We start from the raw sequence: 19,687 nt of genomic DNA, 5'->3' as shown, positions 1-19,687 counted from the left end.
CACCCGTGGCTTGGGCTGACCGCGAGCTGGAAGGCTGAAAGCCTCTTTGTGCGCTCTCAAGCCACCGCTGTCCCCTGGGGGGTTGAGGCCAACGGCACCGCAGGGACCCAGCGGGACCGGCCCGTGGCTGCTCCTCTCCTGCCCCGGGCGCGGGGCCGTGCCCCGCAGGATGCTCGCCGCCTCCCGAGCACAGACACCCGCGGCACCAAACCCCGCCAGCTCTCCAAACACGCGGCTCTGGGCCGAGAGAAAGAGCCAGTTATAAAACCCCAGGTTAAGCAAACAGGAAAAAGCAGCCCAGCGCGTCTGCGCGGCCAGGCAAGGGCCCGATAAAACAAAACCTGTTTGAGCTTGGTGGGGCCGGCGGCAGACTCGGTGACTCCAGCCGCCTCCTGAAAGCAGCCCCTGTCCCCAGCTGAGCCCCGAGCAGTGGCTGGAAGCGTGGGTGCTGCGTGCTGGGCGCCGCGGGGCCGCACAGGGCTGCGCTTGTCCTCGGGGCCGTGCCGGCGATGCACAGAGCCTACACGGCAGCTCCACCATGAGCTATTTTGGGACCCTCAGCAGACCCGTGGCTTTCTGCGGGCAACCCCGAGGCAAGGGGATTTTATGCGTTACGCAGGTTGCTTTGAACTTTTTTTCCCTTCAAGAAGAAATGTCTGCAGCAAAATGTGCAAACAAGCAATCAGTTATTAGCACCAACCTGGGCCAGCTGCCCACCGTTTCCCCAAGCCATCCAGGCTCTGCGCGTTCTCATTTTCCTCCTGTGTCTGTGATCGGGGCTCACCGAGCAACACCCACGCGGTGGGACCATGTGGGGTGATGCTAAGCATCAATGCTGAAGCAAAGAGGGGGAAGGAGGGATTCAGGGGGTTCCCCAGCCCCGGGGCCAGCTCCCTGCTCGCTGCAGGGATCAGCAGCTCTGGACATGGTGCAGCCTGGTCACTGCCCTGCAATCAGGCGGCTCTGGGCAGGCCTGTCCCAGGGCGATGCAGGGGGTAGCATAAGGGCAGGTATATTGGGAATAAAGCAGCTTTGATGGCTCAGCGAGTTGGCCGGCCTGGCACGAGTGGTGCTGCGCTGCAGGGCAGGGGTTTCTGCACTCTGCTGAGACTTACTGATACGGACAGCCCAGGATGCAGAACACCGACCAGACATTTCTGAACCTCACGTCCCATTTTGCAAGCTGATTCCAGCAGCAGCAAGACAGGAGGTGGACAGGCAGAAGCACTGGGCTCTGGTGCAAAGGACAGAGAAAGCAGCAAGGTGTTCTGAGCCTCCTTTCAGCTGGACAGAGAAAATTCAGCTGAGCCCCCCCTGTGCTAATGTCTCAAATGGCACAGAATTAAATCTGCAGGAGACTTGAACGTTGCCCTGAGAGTTTGTAAAGTAGACAGCAGTGAGAAAGGGAAAGGAGCTTTGACTTTACTGAACCTTTCCCCCAAAAAGTACATTTCATAATTTTTGGTCCATTTCGACTTTTACCTGTAAACTTTCATCTAATAAAGTGAAATTCCAGCATCAGCAGAGCTATAACAACCCTCTTCACAAATACTTGTTACAAATCCGGAATGTGCCAAATTGGACATATTAACTTGACTCTGTATTTGTTCACCTTTTTCTTGACTCTAGAGCTGATGATTTTCTAATGGAGCAGCCTGACAAAAGAAATCAATCATCAGGCAAGGCTATGAAGAGAAAGACAAACAGACAGAAACAGAAAGATGAGAAAAACCAGACCACAACAGCAGGTGGACAGGTTGGCTGGGAACCTACTGTAAAATATGTGTAAACAAAGATTTGTAAAAAAATACAGAGGGAAGCAAGAATTGTGCTTTATAAGAGAGATGACGGCTCTCGCTCTTCCCCAGCCAGTCTCTCTTGACCTGGCTCCATCAGTCCCGCACGGGGTACGGCCAACTCCTGTCTTCGTAAAACTTCTTCAGGCCCTGGAGGTTGACCGGGGGGAAGTAGGCGCCGATCCTCTTCCGAATCCACCACTTCCCCTCGCCGGCGTGCGTTCCCCCAGGTCGGCTGAATTTGTACTTGAAGTGTTCCCCTCGGATCCACCTTTGGAGAAACAAAGCACAGGGTGGTCAGGAGGGGACTGGCGCTGGGCTCCTCGCCCTGCAGGACGGAATCTGTAGCGCACAGGAACCAGAGCAATGAGCCGCAGCGTGCTCAGCCTGGCTCACCCTCCCCATTGCCCTGTCCAGCCCCAGCCCCTGTGCCACCAGCAGCGGTGCTGGCTGTCACTGCTGGAGCCTTCCTGGCTCCTCTGAATGCCGTTCAGGAGCGATGCGTGAGGCAGGAGACCCTTATGGCACACCACCATCACCCTGTGCACTACGCACCACCGCACTGTCCTCCACACCCTCTACAACCTAGCTGCAAGAAGAATAATAAAGCACAAAAGTTTTTTTTTTTTTTTTTTCCCTTTCCTGAGAGCACTACAGAGTATTTCTGCCCAGGACACTTGTGGGTACACAGACCGACCCCAGCTCCCCCTGTGCCCCACTGCCCCAGCCGGCGGCTGTTCCCTTCGCTCCGCCGCTTGTTAGCAGGGCTCCGAGCGCATCTGTTTTCTGGCCGCCCTGGGAGTTGACAGAAAAGGAGATTTTAAAACAGTGCAGAAAGAAGCATTCATCAGCCTCGCGAAACACGTTCGGAGGCTAAACATGCCGCTCGGTTCGGGAGGTTTGGTCCCGCTTGATGTAGGGCATGCTGACAAGAGCAGGAGTAACACCCCGGTCCTTCAGCGTTGGGGTCCCTGCTTGCAGAGTGCATCGCTGCATTTGCTGGATAAGTTCATAAAATAACCCACAATATAAAAATGTCAAAGTCATGTCAATGCTCATTTAAGGCTGCTTTGCTTCACTACTAAAATACAAACCCTGCTACTGAGCAGGGCACCACGCTCGCGCAGCTGCTCGCTCCCAGGGCTGCACCTCGGGACGCCGACGAGTTGGCTCCTACTGCTAAAATAATTAGGGACGACTCCTGTACGGCTGCCACTAGCACTCACCTTTGTAACACACTCAAACAGGAAGCAGGAGAGATGGCAGACGGCTGATAAAACTGCAGCCCAATTAAAAGGTCTGCTGTAAGCACATCTTGACATCTCAATTTAAATCCTGACGGGGACCCAGATGAGCACTACGGGAACGATTCTGCTAACAAAAGACATGAAGGAGGCTGCTGCCTCACCGCCACAGACTGCAACCCCTGTTGGGATTGTCTCCTAGCTGCAAGGAAAGCAGAGCAAATGCCTCGGGGTTTCACCCCCCTCTCAGGAGAACAGAGTGACCCAAGGGAGCCCAGACTAACGCACGTGGACTCTCATTTAAACATCGTCCTCCAACGCCATACACCCCCTGGCACCCCACCTTGCTGCCGGCTGAACGGGGGCTGGTAACAGTCCTCAAATACACAAAAGGCGAACAGAAAAAGGGACTGATCCCATAACTGTGGCTGGAACAAGAACTAAGGGGTGTTGATGACAGCCTGGGAGATCTCAGTTAGGTGCCGGGAAAAGGAGCCCGAGGAATCTGATCCACAGAGCGGCCCAGAGAGCAGGAGCCACTTCCCTGCTGCAGATGGGGCAGACACTGGGGGGCCCTGGCTGCTCCTCTGCCCCCCAGCCCTGTCCAGCATCCAGGCACCAGAGGGTTGGGGTCCTGGGGATGCTGCCCGAGAGCCCCCCGCAGCTCGGGGCCACCTGCATCTCAGCACTGCAAACCCTGCCCTGCAGCTGCCGGCTTCCCTGCCACCAGGGCCAGTTTTATACCCTCTCTCCTTGCTTTTCTGTGGCTGGTAAAAGTCAAACGGGGGCTGAAGTGTTACTCCCACAGTGTTTACTTCGCAGGAGCACAAAATTTCCTGTTCATAATTAGAGCACTACTGAGCAGCACGGTTTATGCGGGTCTGGGCAGCCTGCAGGCTCCCGCCCGAGATAGGAGGTTTAAAAGCTGTGCTGCTTGATTGCTTTCCTGAATTCACAGAACAAATCCACCACCCCAAAAGCTTCATCCAGACAGCTCTGGATGCCTAGAGAGGGACAAGTAGCAGACCTGTGGCTGCCCTTATCCGGAGCTCCCAGCACCAACCAGGGAAGCAACCCACACAACCAGCTCCTCCCTGAAACCTGGGAAATGGCTTCGAAATAGAAGCCCCTGTGCTGCTGGCACAGGACACATGGGGAAGGGGACATGGAGCCATCTGATAAAAGCAGCCTGGTAACGGGACGCATGTGGCTGAGCCTCTGGCTGATTTTACATCAGTTCCTGCAGATCCACCTGCCCCACTGGGACTTTTGGAACTTTTATTCACTGCCCAGGTGCTCCAGTGTCCACACGCACCCACGATACAAAACCAGCAGGATGCCCAAAGGAGCTACCTGCAAGCCCTGACTGGCAAGGGCCCCATTTGCTTGTTGGGGATGCACAGCACGGAGGGCAGAGAACTTCTCTGAGTGCCCTGGGCAGAGCTTGGAGACCCCAGGACTCTGCTCAGCCCCTAAAGTGCCTTCCCCTACCCAAGCACTGCCCAGTAACCCCATGGAATGAAAAGCTCCTTGTCCCTTTCGACTGGGCTTGCCTGCCCAGATTAAATGATATCTATCATCTGATTTGGTATGATTTTTCCCATATGTTCTTTGTCTATTAAAATGTTTGCTATCAAAGGGATCGGCATGTAAAACTAGAACCGTGTGAGCATTAAAGCAACCACACGCAACTGAAGCTGCATTTTTGTGGCAAAAAGTTTGCCTTTCTATCTGAGCATGCTTCAAGGCCTTATGTTTAGAGTCCAAGTAAACCTGAGAGGTACCCCTGAGCCCCCCATCTCTAACCCGAGCGACCCTCCTGTCCCAGCCCCGTCCCACCTGTGCTGCTGGGATGCGAGGTCTGAGCCCCGTGCGGGAGGGACCTGCACAGCTACTGGGCTGTGTGGTTCGTGGTGCTGAGCTCTGCCGGGCTCTGAACCACTCACCCCATGTGTGAAAGCTGAGCAACTGCAGCAGAAATGCACCAAAACACGAGGAGGGCACTGCAGAGCCACCACTGCCCGGCCTCTCTGTGCCTTCCCAGGGCTGGAGGCTATGGGGGAAACGGAAAATTTGTGACCTCCGTGAATCTTGCCTTCCGAGCCTCTCTGATGTACGTTTCTGAATTTAATACTCACTGGAGCCCTTCATTTCAGGGCTCATAGAGTTTACAAGCTATCCCAGCATTTATAATCTACCAGGGTACCTCGCTTCCAAAGTTACAGGGTTTGCAACCTCTCCCGGCGCGAGCTCGCTGTACCTGCTCCCTCCTTGTCCCATGGGGGAGCGAGCGTGCCCCCGTACAAAGGTGTCTGGAGCAGAATGTCCTGCAGCCCGTCCCAGCAGGGCTCACGGAGTTTACGAGCATCGCTCAGAGACCTGGACAGCTCGTAACTCAGGTGGGACCCACAGAGACGTGGCTGCCTGCAGACCGAGAGACTGCTACAGGCTGCAGCTTGCCTTATCGAAAACGGCTTGTGTTTTTCACAATCTCGGGGCTCACGCAAAGACCTTCTGGGTGGTGGAAGGGATCCAAAGGTCCCTGAGGCTCCTCTGGCTGCTGGAAACTGCCAGCATGCAGGAACCTGGCTTGCTGCTCTAGGGAAATGTGAGCATCTTGAGGAAGGTCACGAGCAAGCTACTTTATCTACGTTAAAAGGAGACTAACATCACAGGTGATCCCTCACACCAGGAGAAGGACGAACAATGCTCATGTTTCAGAGACAGTCAGGAAGGTCAGGAAAGCCATTCCTTGCTGCAAGCAGTTTCCCAGGATTTATTGAGTGAACAAAAGCTAGGAGCTCTCCCTGACCCAGCGGGACGCAGCGGGTACAACTGCCGCAGCCAGGTGGGGACCAGCCTGGAGGAAGCATCCAGCTGAACCAGCAACATCCAGGTTAGGTCCCTTATGAGACACACGAAAGCAAAACAATTACTTGAGAAGCAAGAAACAGGATTCGGTCAGATAAAGCGAGCCAGACGTTTCTCCTCCAGGAGACAGAAAACCACCTTCGCTACAACAACAGCCTCTGATGGGACGCAGGACGAGGGACACGGGCGTCCCTTTGCCAGCTCCTCCCAGCCATGGTGGCAGTGCCTGGAGGAGCCACAAGGCAGCTGTGGATCTCGGTGCGGATGGCGGGGAGGGACAGGACCACGCGCCGTGCAGATGGGCCTGCCAGCCCCACGTGGCACGGCGTGGGGACACGTGTGCCATCGCCCCCCCGGGGATGCACGCACCCTCCATCACCGCCCGCATCAGGCAAGACTGCAGCCTTGGGGAGGCCAGGGAAGCTAAAAATAATCAGCGTTATTTTTTAAATCAATATATTCATCCCACCAGATGCCCGGTAGCAGCTGTGCTGTAGCACTTTTAAGATTCGATCATATATCAGCCTATTATGACATCTTCCAACTGTACGTGTTAAAAATTAGCAGCAATATTGGAGTTGTTGCGATGGAGGGCTAAATCTCCCAGACAGCTGTAATTAGTTCCAGAGGGTGCAGCTGTCTCCCTGCAACAGCTGAGGGGTTCGAGGGAAAAAACCAGACCCGGTGTTTTCTGTTAGAATTAATGGCCTGACAGGGCGAGCCGGGGTGGGAGAGGGAAGAAAGAAACCAAAACACGAGTCGTCTTTTCAATGTGTGGTTTTTTTTTTTTTTTTATCTCGAGGTTCCCCACTCCATTGTAAATCAGAGAGCAAGTGGCAGTGGAAAGTACAAATTCATTAAATTAGCAGAGCCTCCATCATTGCTTTTCTTGCTTATTCCAGCGCCGCTAGCAGCAGCGACCATAAATTCATCTTTGGCCCACGAATCACTGCAGAATGAGGGTAGTTCTATGGGTTGTTTTTTTTCCATGTCACTGACCTCTTTTTCTCCAAGGCTCTTGTGAGGTCTGGCCCTGCAGAGCCAGAGCATCTTGTGGGCAACTCATCCTCAAAACTCTCTCAGGAGAGGGCAACAATTTTTTTCACTCCATTTGACAGGTCGAAAACTGATGCTCAGAGGCTGTGTCTACAGTGACAGCAGAGCAAACCTGGTGGGAAAGAAACGTGGATATCCCCACGGCTTACAGCACTGCCAGGCATTACCTTCAGCAGGGGTTAATGGTCGGTATGCGGCAGGTGGCAGGGGATGGAGCAAACACGAGTTGGCCCTGGCCCTGCCAAGATCCCAGTGCTGTGACATTAGCTCTGCCCTGCTGCCCCACGACATGGAGTTGTTTTTTTAATCAAAAGAAAATTCCTTAAAGTCTCCCTCCATGAGAGCGGAATCATTTCACTCTGATAATATTAGACTGTGCATTGTTGAAGATAAATCAAAGTTGTTATCTTAGCACAGGTGCTGCTCTTAGTACAGGAACTGCAATAAAACCCAATGAGAAAGCCGAAGGAACGTGTTTGGACTTTTTCACCCCTAAGAACTCCATCACCTCCCAGTTCTCATTGCTGGTGAAACATCTTTTCAGTGCGAAACACACAAAATATTTTACTTCTCCGTGCGGTTGACACCAGTGCTTGTGGGAGAGGCTCTGGGGCGCTGCTGATTTCTGCAGCCACCCTACACTGTGATGCTGCGTGGCCCACTCGGGTACCCAGAGATTTCTTACAGCCACATTCTGCCAAATCACAGTGTTCATCAAATAAACGTAGAACAAAAGGATTATCCTGAGAAACCAGGACAAACCCTGAGGTGCAGGACGGGCCCACCTGCGGCTCAGCACGGCCACAGCTCCGGCCTGCCCCAGGCCCTCGCCCGCAGCAGGGACCCAGGGGAAGACAAACTGAATTTTCGTTGGCTCCTGCCCATTTGTCTGAACAGCCGGGAAGGCAAACACTTCTTTTGGCTTTGGGATCAGAGCTTGGAGGGAGACTTGTCCCGGGAGAGAAACATCTGGGCTGAGAGGGGCTGCCTGGGATCGTCACAGCTCCACTCACACCTTGAAGGCCTCACGTGCCCATGCAGCATCCCCTGCCCGTGAACACTGCTCTTGCGGCCTCTAGGGACTCCTTTCAGGGAGACCCTGCAAGGCAGAAATACCATTCCCCCTCCAGCCCATATTTACCTCTAATTCTCTACATCCTGCCTTCCTCCAGCACTGCCCTCAATAGTTACAGAATGACCACCACCCGTGCTGGGTTGGTCTCCTGTTTGTTTGTTCTATTTAAAAAACAAACTTCAAGAAACTTTTGGTATTTTACCCTTAAAAAGTTCCTCAGACGCTCACTGCGCCTATAACCAACCCCCCAGGGCTGAGTCCTGGAGCCTTCCTCCTCCCACGCCATCCTCTCCCCATGGGCACCCAGCCCTGACCCACACTTGCAGAGCGAACTTTGCTGTTTCACCCAAGGGAGCAGCCCCTGCACCCTGTTCTGTGGGGACTTCTGGTTCTCTTCTGTGGCCGTCAGAGCTGCTAAGGGCTGTAAACAGATATTTTAAGGTCTGGCCCCTCCTGGTCAGGTAGCATCAAATTGGAAGCGCTGCCTCCATAAATAACACCGCCGCGACAAATCCAGGTCTTCAGCTGCACGCTGGGGCTTTTTCAACAGAGTGCTACTATAATTGGAATAAAAGTCCTTAAGTGAACATGATTTAATATCAGACACACTGAACACTTCAGGTCAAAAATAAAATCGATATTTTTTTTCCTCCCTCTGTAGGCAAAACCTGATTTTTGTTTTCTTTCGTTGTTGCAGGCTGTTTCCATGACGGTGTGTTAAACACTTATTAATTTCTCAGCCAAAGCCCTACCATTCAGATTTATGATGGCGGGTGTTTTATGAACTATCCGCTGCACAATAATATTTTGTAAATCTACATTCCACAAACATCACTTTGCTTGAAGTAAAGCTTCACACTCAGCTAGGCTGGGTGCTCAACAATGCCCTCATTTTTAATCAGTCACCTGTTTCTCATTTTAAGTTTATCACACTTGAAAAAATACTATAATTTCTAGAGTTGTAAAGAAACCTACAAACTTTGGTCTCAGAAATTTCATTTCGAAGGCATTAACTCATTTTGAAAGTCCCTTGGCTATTTAAGGTGTAGAGTTTCCATTAACAGAATAAACTCCGTGGAGTATGGAGCGTAATGTTCTTATGGAAAACAGTCCCTTCCCCTAATTATTTAGTCTAGCAGGGAATGAAAATAATTAAGTCTCAAAATTCCCTTTAGAGTGGAGGGGGGGATCTGGTAGGAAAATTAGCCCTTTTTCCAGGCAGCTACCGAAGGGGAGCGCAGCAGTGAGCCGGGAGGTGGCACCGCGCTGCGCTGGAGGCTCGCAGCAGCCAGCTCATGGGCAGCCTCTGGGCACCGCCGCAGCTCCACACCCCTGGAATTTTCTCTTCTTTCCAGATGCTACTGTTAGGGCCCAGATTTAAGGTTGTTGCTTACAACCAAAATGAAATTGTAACACCAAAAAGGCAAATGCCAGCGCTGGGGATCTGCGCATGCAGTGCGCAGCTAAATATTGCTCAGGGGGCTGAATCCAAACGGGGGTGTCCTGCTCATTTCCCACCGCTGCCTCTGCTCCCTCCCAGGCCCAGGGGCCCAGGGAAGTGTCCCCAGCTGTGGGCAGCTCTTCTGGGTGAATGGGGCTCAGCAGGCGTGGGAGGGACCCCGCTTCCAAGTGCAACAAGGGACCGCCTGAAATCCAGCAGAGAAATGGCAAATTTTTGAAATTTAAAGAAAAAAGCCCCAGCTAGCCGGGCAGGCGAGCCCGCCTGAGCAGAACGAATGCTGGATCCGAAGGAGCTGACAGAGCTGCTGCGAACGCGCCAGCCGCAAATGCCAGAAGTGTCAACTCAGCAGAACTGGGATGGGGCATAAAAACTGGGAGAAAAAAAAAAAAAAAAGGCAAATGATCACTTCAGTTTCCATATGCAGGCTATGCAGGGGAAGTGCTACCAGCAAACAACAGCCAAAAAAGTGTAAATAACAACAGGAATCGGTGACTAAGTGGCAACCCCACTGCAGGCTGTGCTCCAGCTCCTGCATCCTCGCAGCCTGGGTAAAATACGGACAGGGCCAAAGTACCAGGTATTTGGGTTTGGCTTGCTAAAACCAGAAACGTGACCTACAAACTAGGATCCAGGGTTAAAGGGCGTGTTGGACTTTGGTTTGAACCAAAATGAGCATTTGTAAATTGTTATTTTTATTTTAAGCCACCCAAAAATACACTAGACCCATGAAAAACTTTTAAAGCAAAACTAATGCCAGAGCAAAGGCAGCTGACACATAAAACCAGCACTGGATCCTGATCTTTTCCTACTATAAACTAGCTGCTAAAGAGTGAAAACAGAGTCTGTGCTTTGGTAAAACCAAGGTACCGCATGAATCAAGACCCTGTTCAACAATATATATAGCTCTGTGTGTTCAACACAGCACCCATGCTGCTCCACAGCTATCGGAACTGCTTGTACCCCTCTATCCTCTAGGCAATCGTTATCCTATAAATGCTAAGGAAGATAAAGGTTTGCTTTTGTTTTTGCTTTAAGTTCCTGAACATTCAATTTCCTTATCTGTTACAGAATATGACAAAAAACCTATTCACACCTGGAACAATTTAGTGTTACCCCTGCTTCATTATTTTCGTTTTTAAATGAGTTCCTATATTCATCTACTTTAATTTTTTTTAACACCACTGATGCCAGAAAATATACAAGAGACGCAACCCATGGCAAAGCTTTGCAAGGCGAGACGCGATACACATCTTGAGTTTTAATCTGCTATGATGTCTTGTTTTCAGTTTCAGTCGCGGTGAGTAGCAGCAGCGATGTTTATGGCACTGGGGGACAGGTGGTAATAAACAGCTCTGGGATTATCAAATGCTTCTGTCACTTGGCGAACCGCGAGAGCCGTTTACAGCCAGCAGCCACCAGATGGTAATGACTTTTGGTTGCTGGCACCAGGGGACACCTAATTCAAACCGGTGACTCGGTGTCTAAAGGTCCGGGTTCTGCTGAACCCCCCGGGGTCAGCCAGCACTCAGGGCTGACTTTTTAAAAGAAAGCAAGGCAAGGGAACTGCCCACAAAGGACACTGCTCAGTGAATTTACAGCCCCAAGCCTCGGGGATATCAGCAAAGTCTGGGGAGACTCGGACAGTAAATCCCCCCATTTGACACAGAGCCAGCATCGTACAGGTCTCCAGCAGCTATTTCAGCTCAGCCTCACAAATTATAGCCCAACACGATCCCGTGACAAGCTCCACAAAGACGAGGCCCTGCAGGTCCCGGCACAAGCACCCTTGCACAGCACCTCCGCTCTGCTCCAAACCAAGGCAAGCAGAGCTAAGCAGAGCTAGACCCCTCCATAAACGTTACTAAAGCCGTATCCATCCGTGGCAAGGGACGTGCTGCTATCTCCCAGCACGCCTTTTGTAGCAGTAATTAATACAGGTTCCCGAGGTCCCTCCTGGACCCGAGCCAAGGCGTAATTATTTGTGTGTACCAGACCCAACAAGCCGTGGCACAGCCCCATAAGCCAAGCTGCACAATAAACCCCGATTTACGGGAACGCCGGCGCGGTGGGGAGTCTCCGGGCTAGGGGCAGGCTCCTGCTCCACACACCGGGAGGGCTGTGCCGAGGGGAAACGGGCTCTGAGAGGATAATACACGCAACCCCAAATTTCTGCTGCTCCAGCAGCCTTGGCTCCTGAGCTTGGAGGGAGCACATTACCATCAGCCCGTACCAGTGCTCCGATACAGGACCTGTGCGCTAGAAGACAATTTGGGATGCCTGGGGAACCCCGGAAACGTGGTTATAGGAAATACTCAAATACCGTGCTGGGAAAGTCACTTCAGAGTTTGCATCCCAAGCTGTGAGCCTGCTGTTTTTCTGCAGAATGTACGCAGACATACATTCACCTCAGTGTATGAGCCACTGAATGGCATGTCCTAAAGGAAGCACCTTGGTAAAAGGTGGAGATTCTTGGTGTCTAGGCTAGAAAAGGAGTCTCACCTCCAGAAGGTTTGAGGGATACACTGTGTTAAAGCTGAAAAACACCATCTCTGTTTCAAAAGGAAGTTCATTTCACTTGGTGCTGGGAACCTTAATCCCTGTTTGCTATGCATCTTGAGAGCCTCAAATGGAAAATATTAGCAAGAGCATAATATTACTTAAGTTGATCCAAAATTCCCTTAAAGTGTTTTTTCAGCTAAAAATAACTTCATCAACAAAATAGACACTTTTGTGAAAATTTTCCTTTTGTAGAAACCTCGGGGTTTTCATCTGTGCTTTTCACTTGCTGATGTTTGCTTTGTCTCCTCATCGAAAATGCAAACAATTCCAAGACGAGTATCAACAAAAACAAGTATTTTTGCAGGGCTGTTTCATCTTTGAAAGATCTCAATAGGCTGCTAGACACGGTATTTTTGATCTGACCTCGCAAAGTGATCATGGCAAAAAATCTGAAGCTGCTGGGCAGGAAACCACTGCAGCCGTCGAGATTCCCGTCCAAGAGAAGCAGCACAAAGCCCCTGGTGCCTGGGAAGGGGCCCAACTCGAGGGTCCCTGGGTCCCCACCAGAAGACAGTAAGGTGCTGAGAGCACCAGCTCTTCATGGTGCCCTGATATCAAAAAACCACCCTATCTAATGGCCTCCTGAGTAACATCAAATAAAAATAACAAGCAGTCAACAGAAAATGTGCTTGGACATCCAAGATAGGAACGATCACGCTGAACACAAAGCCCAGGAGCTTTCAGCTCCCTTGGCAAAACCAAAGCTTACCGTGGGGGTGCCCTGCCCGCGAAGGGGTTCGTTGCCATCAAGGACAGGGTCTCCTCTTCCTGGGCCAGCAGCTTCCCAGCCAGGTGGATGATCCATTCATTCTGCTCGTAGGTCTTGGGGGAGGAGAAAGAAATACCAATGTTAGACACTGCCCTGCAGCATGGTTACCATTAAAGATGTCTGCATGGTCTCTGGGGAGGGATTAGAGCTGATGCGATGGCCAACAATGAATGTCCTGGTGTTGCAGGAACAGATCCCATGGGATCCAGCACCTCAAGGTCCAGACCAAGACCCCACGGTGCCAGTGGGAGCAGCTGTGCCCGGTACGGCATGCCGGCATCCCAGGGCAGCCCAGAGAGCTCCCGAGGTCATCCTATCTGGATATCATTCCTGAGGGAACGGACACTGCGAGGGCATGCCAGGCACAGAGGTTTAACGAGTTTCTCATTAGCTGAGCTGCGATGGCCACCTGCACCCTGTCGGGCTGCCCCAAGAGCAAAGCAGGGCCCACCACCGCAGGCATCCCCGAAGCCTGGCCAGCGGCCGCAGTGCACCTGATGGCCAGTAACTGCACATTTGGAAATGAGAATCCACCCACCCTTTTAGATTATGTTGCTTTTCCTGCTGTGTTAATGGAAAGAAAGCAGAAGAAGGCGAAATCTCTATTCCTGGATTCCTTTCTGTTGCATCCTCTTTATTTCCTCTCATCTAGTCTGTCCTCTTTACATGCAATGTCTATGCCGAACCCTTTATCATGCTACCTCTGAAACCAAATTAATGGGCTCTAGGACACTGCAGTCGGCAATTTTGGCTCTATATTTACCTCCCTCCATGAATGAATGCATCTCACAACTTGCAGGGATTCTTGGTGAGGCTCCATAAAAAGCATTTCCCTTTCTGGTGACTTTCAGTGCCGTACATTTTTTTCCCTCTTTTTTAACGTGCACCTAAATGGACTTTTTAATGCAAGCAGTAGGGGACACTGTGGGAAAGCTAAACCCGGCATTTGTACCTGCAAGACTGTGACTAATGCAGAACATCAATGCAAAGTTACTCCGCAAATCTTTTCTAATGGCAAAGTTTGTTATTTCCGTTGCCACGGGAAACAGAGGAGAGAAAGGAGATGGAAAACACCAAATTCTGGTGGAAAGGCCCATCGAGCAGCAGCCCTGCCTCGGAGGGCTTCTGACCCATGCTCATCACAATCTAGAGGAAAACCACAGTTATTTCAGCCAACAGCTTTTTAAAAAAGGTTCCTTTCCCCATCTGCCTGCTTCTGTCCTGCCTCGCGGTGCTTCCCCTTGGGTCTGTCCCGTCTGTGCCACCGCACCGTGCCACCTCCAAGTGCTCTCCCTCCTCCTCCACGCCTCTCAGAACCCTGTCTCCCATTTCTCCCTCTCTTCCTGGCTCCCTGCCTGGTGCAGAGGTGCTGGGGGCTCTCACGGAGGGACAGAAGCCGGCAGCATCCCTGCCCGCAGCCCCAGCACGTCGAGGATCCCCCAGAGACTCTGGCCGAGGCTTCCAGCCATGCTGAGTAGCTCCGCGATGCCCGAGGTGCGAGGGGTCCTGTGCACGAGGTGGGGGAAGTGGGAGAAAAACAGCAACAGGAGCCCCCAGTCTCCTGGAGCTGGAACTTCGCAGAGAACCCCAAATCCTGAAAGCCTGATGCAAAACCAAGAGGCTCAGTGATGGTGGAATAGGCTCCCTGGCTCGCCCGGTCTCCAAACTGTTAATTAGTGGCTCCATGCGCACGAGAGTTGGACTTCTGGTTTGTAAAGTGTTTTTCTTGTAAAATTTACAGCATGTCTGGCCCCAGCAAAGTCTGCGGTGAGAAATTTCCACCCGGCGCAGCTCCCCCTGCTCCCCCCAGCACAAAGGCTTGGATATCGCACGCCGCCGATGCTGGGAGCACGCGGGAGCAGAGCCGCGCTCACGCCTGCGCTGGTTAACTCGTTAGGCTGTAAAGCGATACGGTGGCAAAGGGAGAAAAAAAAAGAGCCCAGGTGATTTGGGTTCCGTCCAGGGAAGCATCGCGCTGCAGGGCAGGAAGGTGACAGTTCCTCTCTGCGGATCTGGTGGGACCAGACCCCGACACCGTCTGCAGAGCTGCAATATATATTTATGGTATTTAGAATGGGAGAGACTCATCTGGCATTGAGCTCTACTTTTGCCAGCTCTGAGCATGCAAAACAGAGGAGTCAGAGCCTGAAGCACCCAGTGCATTAAATAAAACAAGTCAGGAGAGATGCACGTGTCACAGGCGCCTGAGCAGGGCAGGCTGCGAGTGGGCTGCTCGGCCTCCCCGCGCCTCCATGGGCAGGGAGCGAGGCCCCGTCTGGCTCCCGTCCTCCACATCCAACGCTGGGCCTCAGCTCACCTCGTGCTCCTGGGCAGCCCCTGCAGCCCCCGGGCAATGCAGCACACGCAGCTCTGCAGGGACCAAGACCACCTCCAGCTCTCTTTCCAGCTGGCACCACCACAGGACCTCCCCAGGTCGGGTGTTAGGCATAACGCGGTGGACTAACCAGGACAGGTTAAGACACCCTGAGCTTTTATTTCCCGACTGGCTTCGGCCTCATGCAGAGCTCAGGAATCGGCTCTCCCCACTGTCCCTGCCTGCCTCACTGCTTGGGGACGGGGCTTTCTTTGCTCCTTCTCCCCACCTGTGCATGCCCAGCGCGAGGAGCCGAGCCTCGCCGCAGCCCCAGGCTGCCACCACCACCTTTCTGTGCAAAGAGACTTTTCTGTAGCTGTTTATATTCTCTGACTCCTCCGTTTTTACACTTTGCCGGTGTATAAACACGGCATTCTCACCTTGAATACAGTCACTTGTAGGCAGCCGTATTTAATGCCTTTTACAGAATTTTAAGCCAAATCACCACTAAGTCAGGCAACAGCAAGGAGCTGGGGTAAAGCAGCTGCAGTAGCAATGGAACTCTGCAGAGATAAAGTAGAAGAGAATATAATAATCGCAAAAAATATATATATAAAAACCACACGGCTCTACAGGGAACATGTTCCCAACTGAAATAATAATAATAAGAACCCTTTTCCTCCAGCTTTAATTGGTCATTTAATGAAAAAGGACTGCGGATTAGTGTGGCATTTTATTGAATCTCAGTCCTGGCACAGGCGCACGGGAGGAGGTAACTATGAGATGCACATGTGGAAACAGCTGGAAACTTGGCACGGGAGCCCAGCATTATTATTTCACATGGTTGGGAGCCCTGCACGTTTTCACATCGGGCTCGGTGTGCGACTGCGGATGACCGGGGGAGGGTTTGCATTGCAGCCCTGTGTTGTAAGGGGCTTTTTTTTGCGTCACAGCCTACCCACTTTGGGGATGTAAAGCAGTAACTCCACCATCCGGGATGTTTTCACCCAATATTCACATTTCTGCTTACACTGACGTTTACCCTTCTGCAGCTGAGTGACTTCAACTCTTGCTGTTTGGAGAACTTGAGCTATCAGCTGGAGAAACGAACTACGTCCTGCAGAAAGGAGAGCGTAACTAATGCGATGCTTTTCTTTCCTATAATGCTCCATCTCAACAAAGCTTGCTACCGTCCCGCTACCTGAGTGACTTAACCGGGGAAGGCTGAAGGCTACATCAGCGTGTAACACTCCTCATCATCTCCAGTGACCTCATCTTCTTCTTCCTAGATGTTTCCTAGAGGGACAAAGTGTTTTACGGCAGCTCTGGCTCACTGTGAGTTAATTCAGTGGGGGCAGTTCCTCAAGGCACACTCAGAGCCGCCTTAGCATGCTGTATCACAAGGTGCTGGCGAAAGCATTGCGTCCCCAGAGGAATTGTGCACAGCCAGGAGGGCAGCAGCCCCAGGGGGGAACAAAAGGCTGCGTGAGAGCGGAGCGGGACAGGAAAACCGCTCCTCAGACCTTGCCCACATGGGAAAGGTGCAGCTGGCACAGCTCCCGTATCACCTCTGCGCTGGGAAGGAAAAGTCACTTTGTTCCAGGACAGAATCCAGACAGGGACCCACAAGAACCCCCGCGGACAACAATCGCTCCCTGCAGAGCCAAGGTCTCGCAGGGTATTTGTACAGCCCGCGGCGAGGCAGGCCGTCAGTCTTACCGGCGTTCCTGGGCACTGCAGCACTGCCGCCAGAGGCGAGGCTGCGCGCGACCCGGCCTGCAGCTGGCACAACTGCCCCTCGGGGGGTTTGAAACTTTTCATACCGATCGCAGTTAAAAGGAGAAAATATAATTCCTACATTCTGCACGTGGACCAAAACGTATGAATGCGGCAATGGAAAATGGAAGTGAATTGAGGCCTGTATTTTTGGAAGGGGAAGGAAAGGAAATGTAAAAGGCCCTGCTTAGTACATTGCTCATGAGGTTTAGGTTTTACCACGTTACACACACCTCCTCCTCTGCTCTGCTGCCATGCAGCTTTTTCCTGTAAGTACCTCCTGGCTGGACAATCCAGGTAACAGAGGGTTGAATAAAATATTTTATAGAAGTTTCATCTGCCTTCCCTACATACAGGATTTCTTTTTCTCAGCTCTTCCAGCAAAAGGTCCTCAAAGCATCCATCCTGCTGCTCATGTTTCTGTCTTCTCTTATGGAGTCAGCTGAGTTTTATCTATAAACTTACACACTGCACATGGAAAACACACAATTCTTCTGGGTGCACCACAATTGCTATTATTTGGAAGGTTTGGTGACAGTTTTCAGAGCTTTTAGGACACAGTTGCAGTCTGTGCCAGTGTCTGGTGGCACCGTGGTGCTGCCGGTCCCCTGCTGGAGTTAAAACATTCCAAAGGCAATGTGCAGACTCACAACGGTCATCTGAGACAGCCAGACGGACAGATGCCAGGGAAGGGAGATGCTTGGAGGGGGAACAGGCCCTGATATTAGCACCGGTGTTGCCCATGGTTCTGCCACGTTATCGAGGACGATGCTCCTTAAGTCTTAAACATCCCAGGCGTGTCACTGCGCAGCATACCGGGATCCCACTGCACTCACCTCATTAACATGGAGCAACACAACTCATGCACAACAAAAGTGATCTGAATTTTAGATGTATCCCTTGGGCTACAGGCCGTCCTGACACTCTGATACTTTTGGAGTTGCTTCAGGGTATAATGCAGGAAAACACTGAGCTTTACAAAACAATCTCAAGAGGACAGTGGAATTGTTATTTTTTTTTTGGCTAGTTATTATGTGGTAAGCACCAAGAGCGTGCTTTTGCACTGGCCAAGCACAGACCCCAACATGGAGAGCTTACACAACCTAAACAGAATAAATAGCCTTCATGCCACAGCAAGGAGGAAAAAGCCTTTCCTTTGATTACTCTTTATTAAGAGCAGCGAAGGCTTTCCACTACTGCCCAATGGTGAAAAACAAATGCCTTTTACTACAAACAACTGGCTTTTGCAAAGTCCAAGACATCCCTCTACCAGGAAAACTGACCAACTCAAAGCCCCAAAACTATGAGCACTATTTTGTTTTCTGGTCGTTATTTATTAACAATGCTGAATCCACCTGCAGCCTGCCAAAAATCTGCCCATAACACTTTTCATACCAGTGGCACCGCATAGCTCAGTTCTGGGATATGATGGTGGGGCACCTACAAATACCCACCATAAACAATAAGTCAAATAATTACAGGAGCATTGTCATCAGCTGGAGGACAGAAAAAGCTTTAACAAATTTGTCTCCAGCTTCTGTACAAACAGGATGTCTTTGCATTGGAACGACACCCCTGGGAATGGATTCTGCCATCACACTATCTTCTTGTTGGAAAGTTTTTCCTAACGCTTAACCTGAATTTTCTTGAGATTAAATCATATTCTGCCATTTGGTCCATTATTTCCTCCCTTCTCCACAGGGACGGAGAAAACAGATTGTTACTTTCCACTTCGCGGTAGGTTTCCACATATTCCAAACCTGTTTTGATGGCCAGCCTTCCCTCCTGCTCTCACCCCATGCAGATCTGATCAGGCGGTTGCTGCGGGATGAGGTTTCTGCAGGTCCCTCTGCTGCAGCCTTGCCAGTTGTCTGCATCTTTCCTGAATTAGGATGCTTGGCTTAGTGGGAGGGTGACACCTTGTACGTCAAATGCCTGCTCACCTCCTTTGTACTGTGTTTTCCTTTTCATAATGCTGAAACGTCACTGCTGGTCCTCTTCTGGTGCTGCATACTTGGCCCAAAAGGCTGCCCTGGAGAACGGCTCTCTGATCCATCCCATCCAGGGCAGGTGAAGGTTCCTGCCCGCTGGCAGCACCGTGCACTCCTCTCCTGTCTGCTTGGACCAAAACCAGCAGGATCGCTGTGCTTTTAGACCTCCTCCTCCGTTGTACTCACACAACTTGGTGGCAACTGCAAATTTACTCAGCACATCACGCTGCTCTCTCCAGGAGCTGGAGCTCCTCTTAAAAATGTGCATTGCATTTTGTTGGGTCAGACCTGGGTTTAAATTGCTCTGATGGAGGTAGGGGACGCAGAGTGACTGACCTCAGTAACAGGCACCTGACCACCAGCTCCTCACCGAGGGACAGGCTATTTTTGTCAAGAAGGTCCTTGCTCCCTTTGCACTCGTGTGACGGCGTTATCAGCTGGGCGATGGACCAAAGGGTGTCCTGTCCGAGGCAGCTGCTGAGAAGCCACTGAAAAAGGTCGCATAAATTTCCGCACGCCGTTGCTGCTGGCTGTTTGTGGGACATTTTCTCCTTCTGCAGACAGGAAGAAGCCACGCAGACATGGTTCTGGACGGGTTACGTCCCTGCCAGAGCTAAATGAAGGACTTTAATTCAGAGCTAGAGCACCCACGGGATGGCAAGACTTATGAAACAAAGAGGGGATTTAGAAAACAAATGAAAAGGCATATTATATTTAGATAATAAAATTAACATCATGAAAATTGTTTCCTGGAAAATTATGCCATGTTACATT

At 51.4% G+C, this 19,687-nt stretch overlaps 1 protein-coding gene across 1 annotated transcript in view; it reads right to left on the bottom strand.

Annotated features, from left to right (window-relative positions):
- Positions 1-1,401: 1,401 nt before the first annotated feature.
- Positions 1,402-19,687, bottom strand: part of LMF1 (lipase maturation factor 1) — a 184,066-nt gene continuing 165,780 nt past the window's right edge. The window contains exons 8-9 of the mRNA XM_040574410.1: positions 12,773-12,885; positions 1,402-2,067 (exon numbers count right to left, since the gene is read on the bottom strand). Coding sequence (XP_040430344.1) covers positions 1,893-2,067; positions 12,773-12,885 — 288 coding nt within the window. The 3' untranslated portion in view covers positions 1,402-1,892. The remainder of the gene's footprint in view (positions 2,068-12,772; positions 12,886-19,687) is intronic.

This window comes from Cygnus olor, chromosome 15 (genome assembly GCF_009769625.2).
Source record: "Cygnus olor isolate bCygOlo1 chromosome 15, bCygOlo1.pri.v2, whole genome shotgun sequence".
NCBI classification, from domain to species: Eukaryota; Metazoa; Chordata; class Aves; order Anseriformes; family Anatidae; genus Cygnus; species Cygnus olor.
Note: the sequence above shows the minus strand (reverse complement) of the source record. Positions and strands in the feature narration are given on the sequence as shown.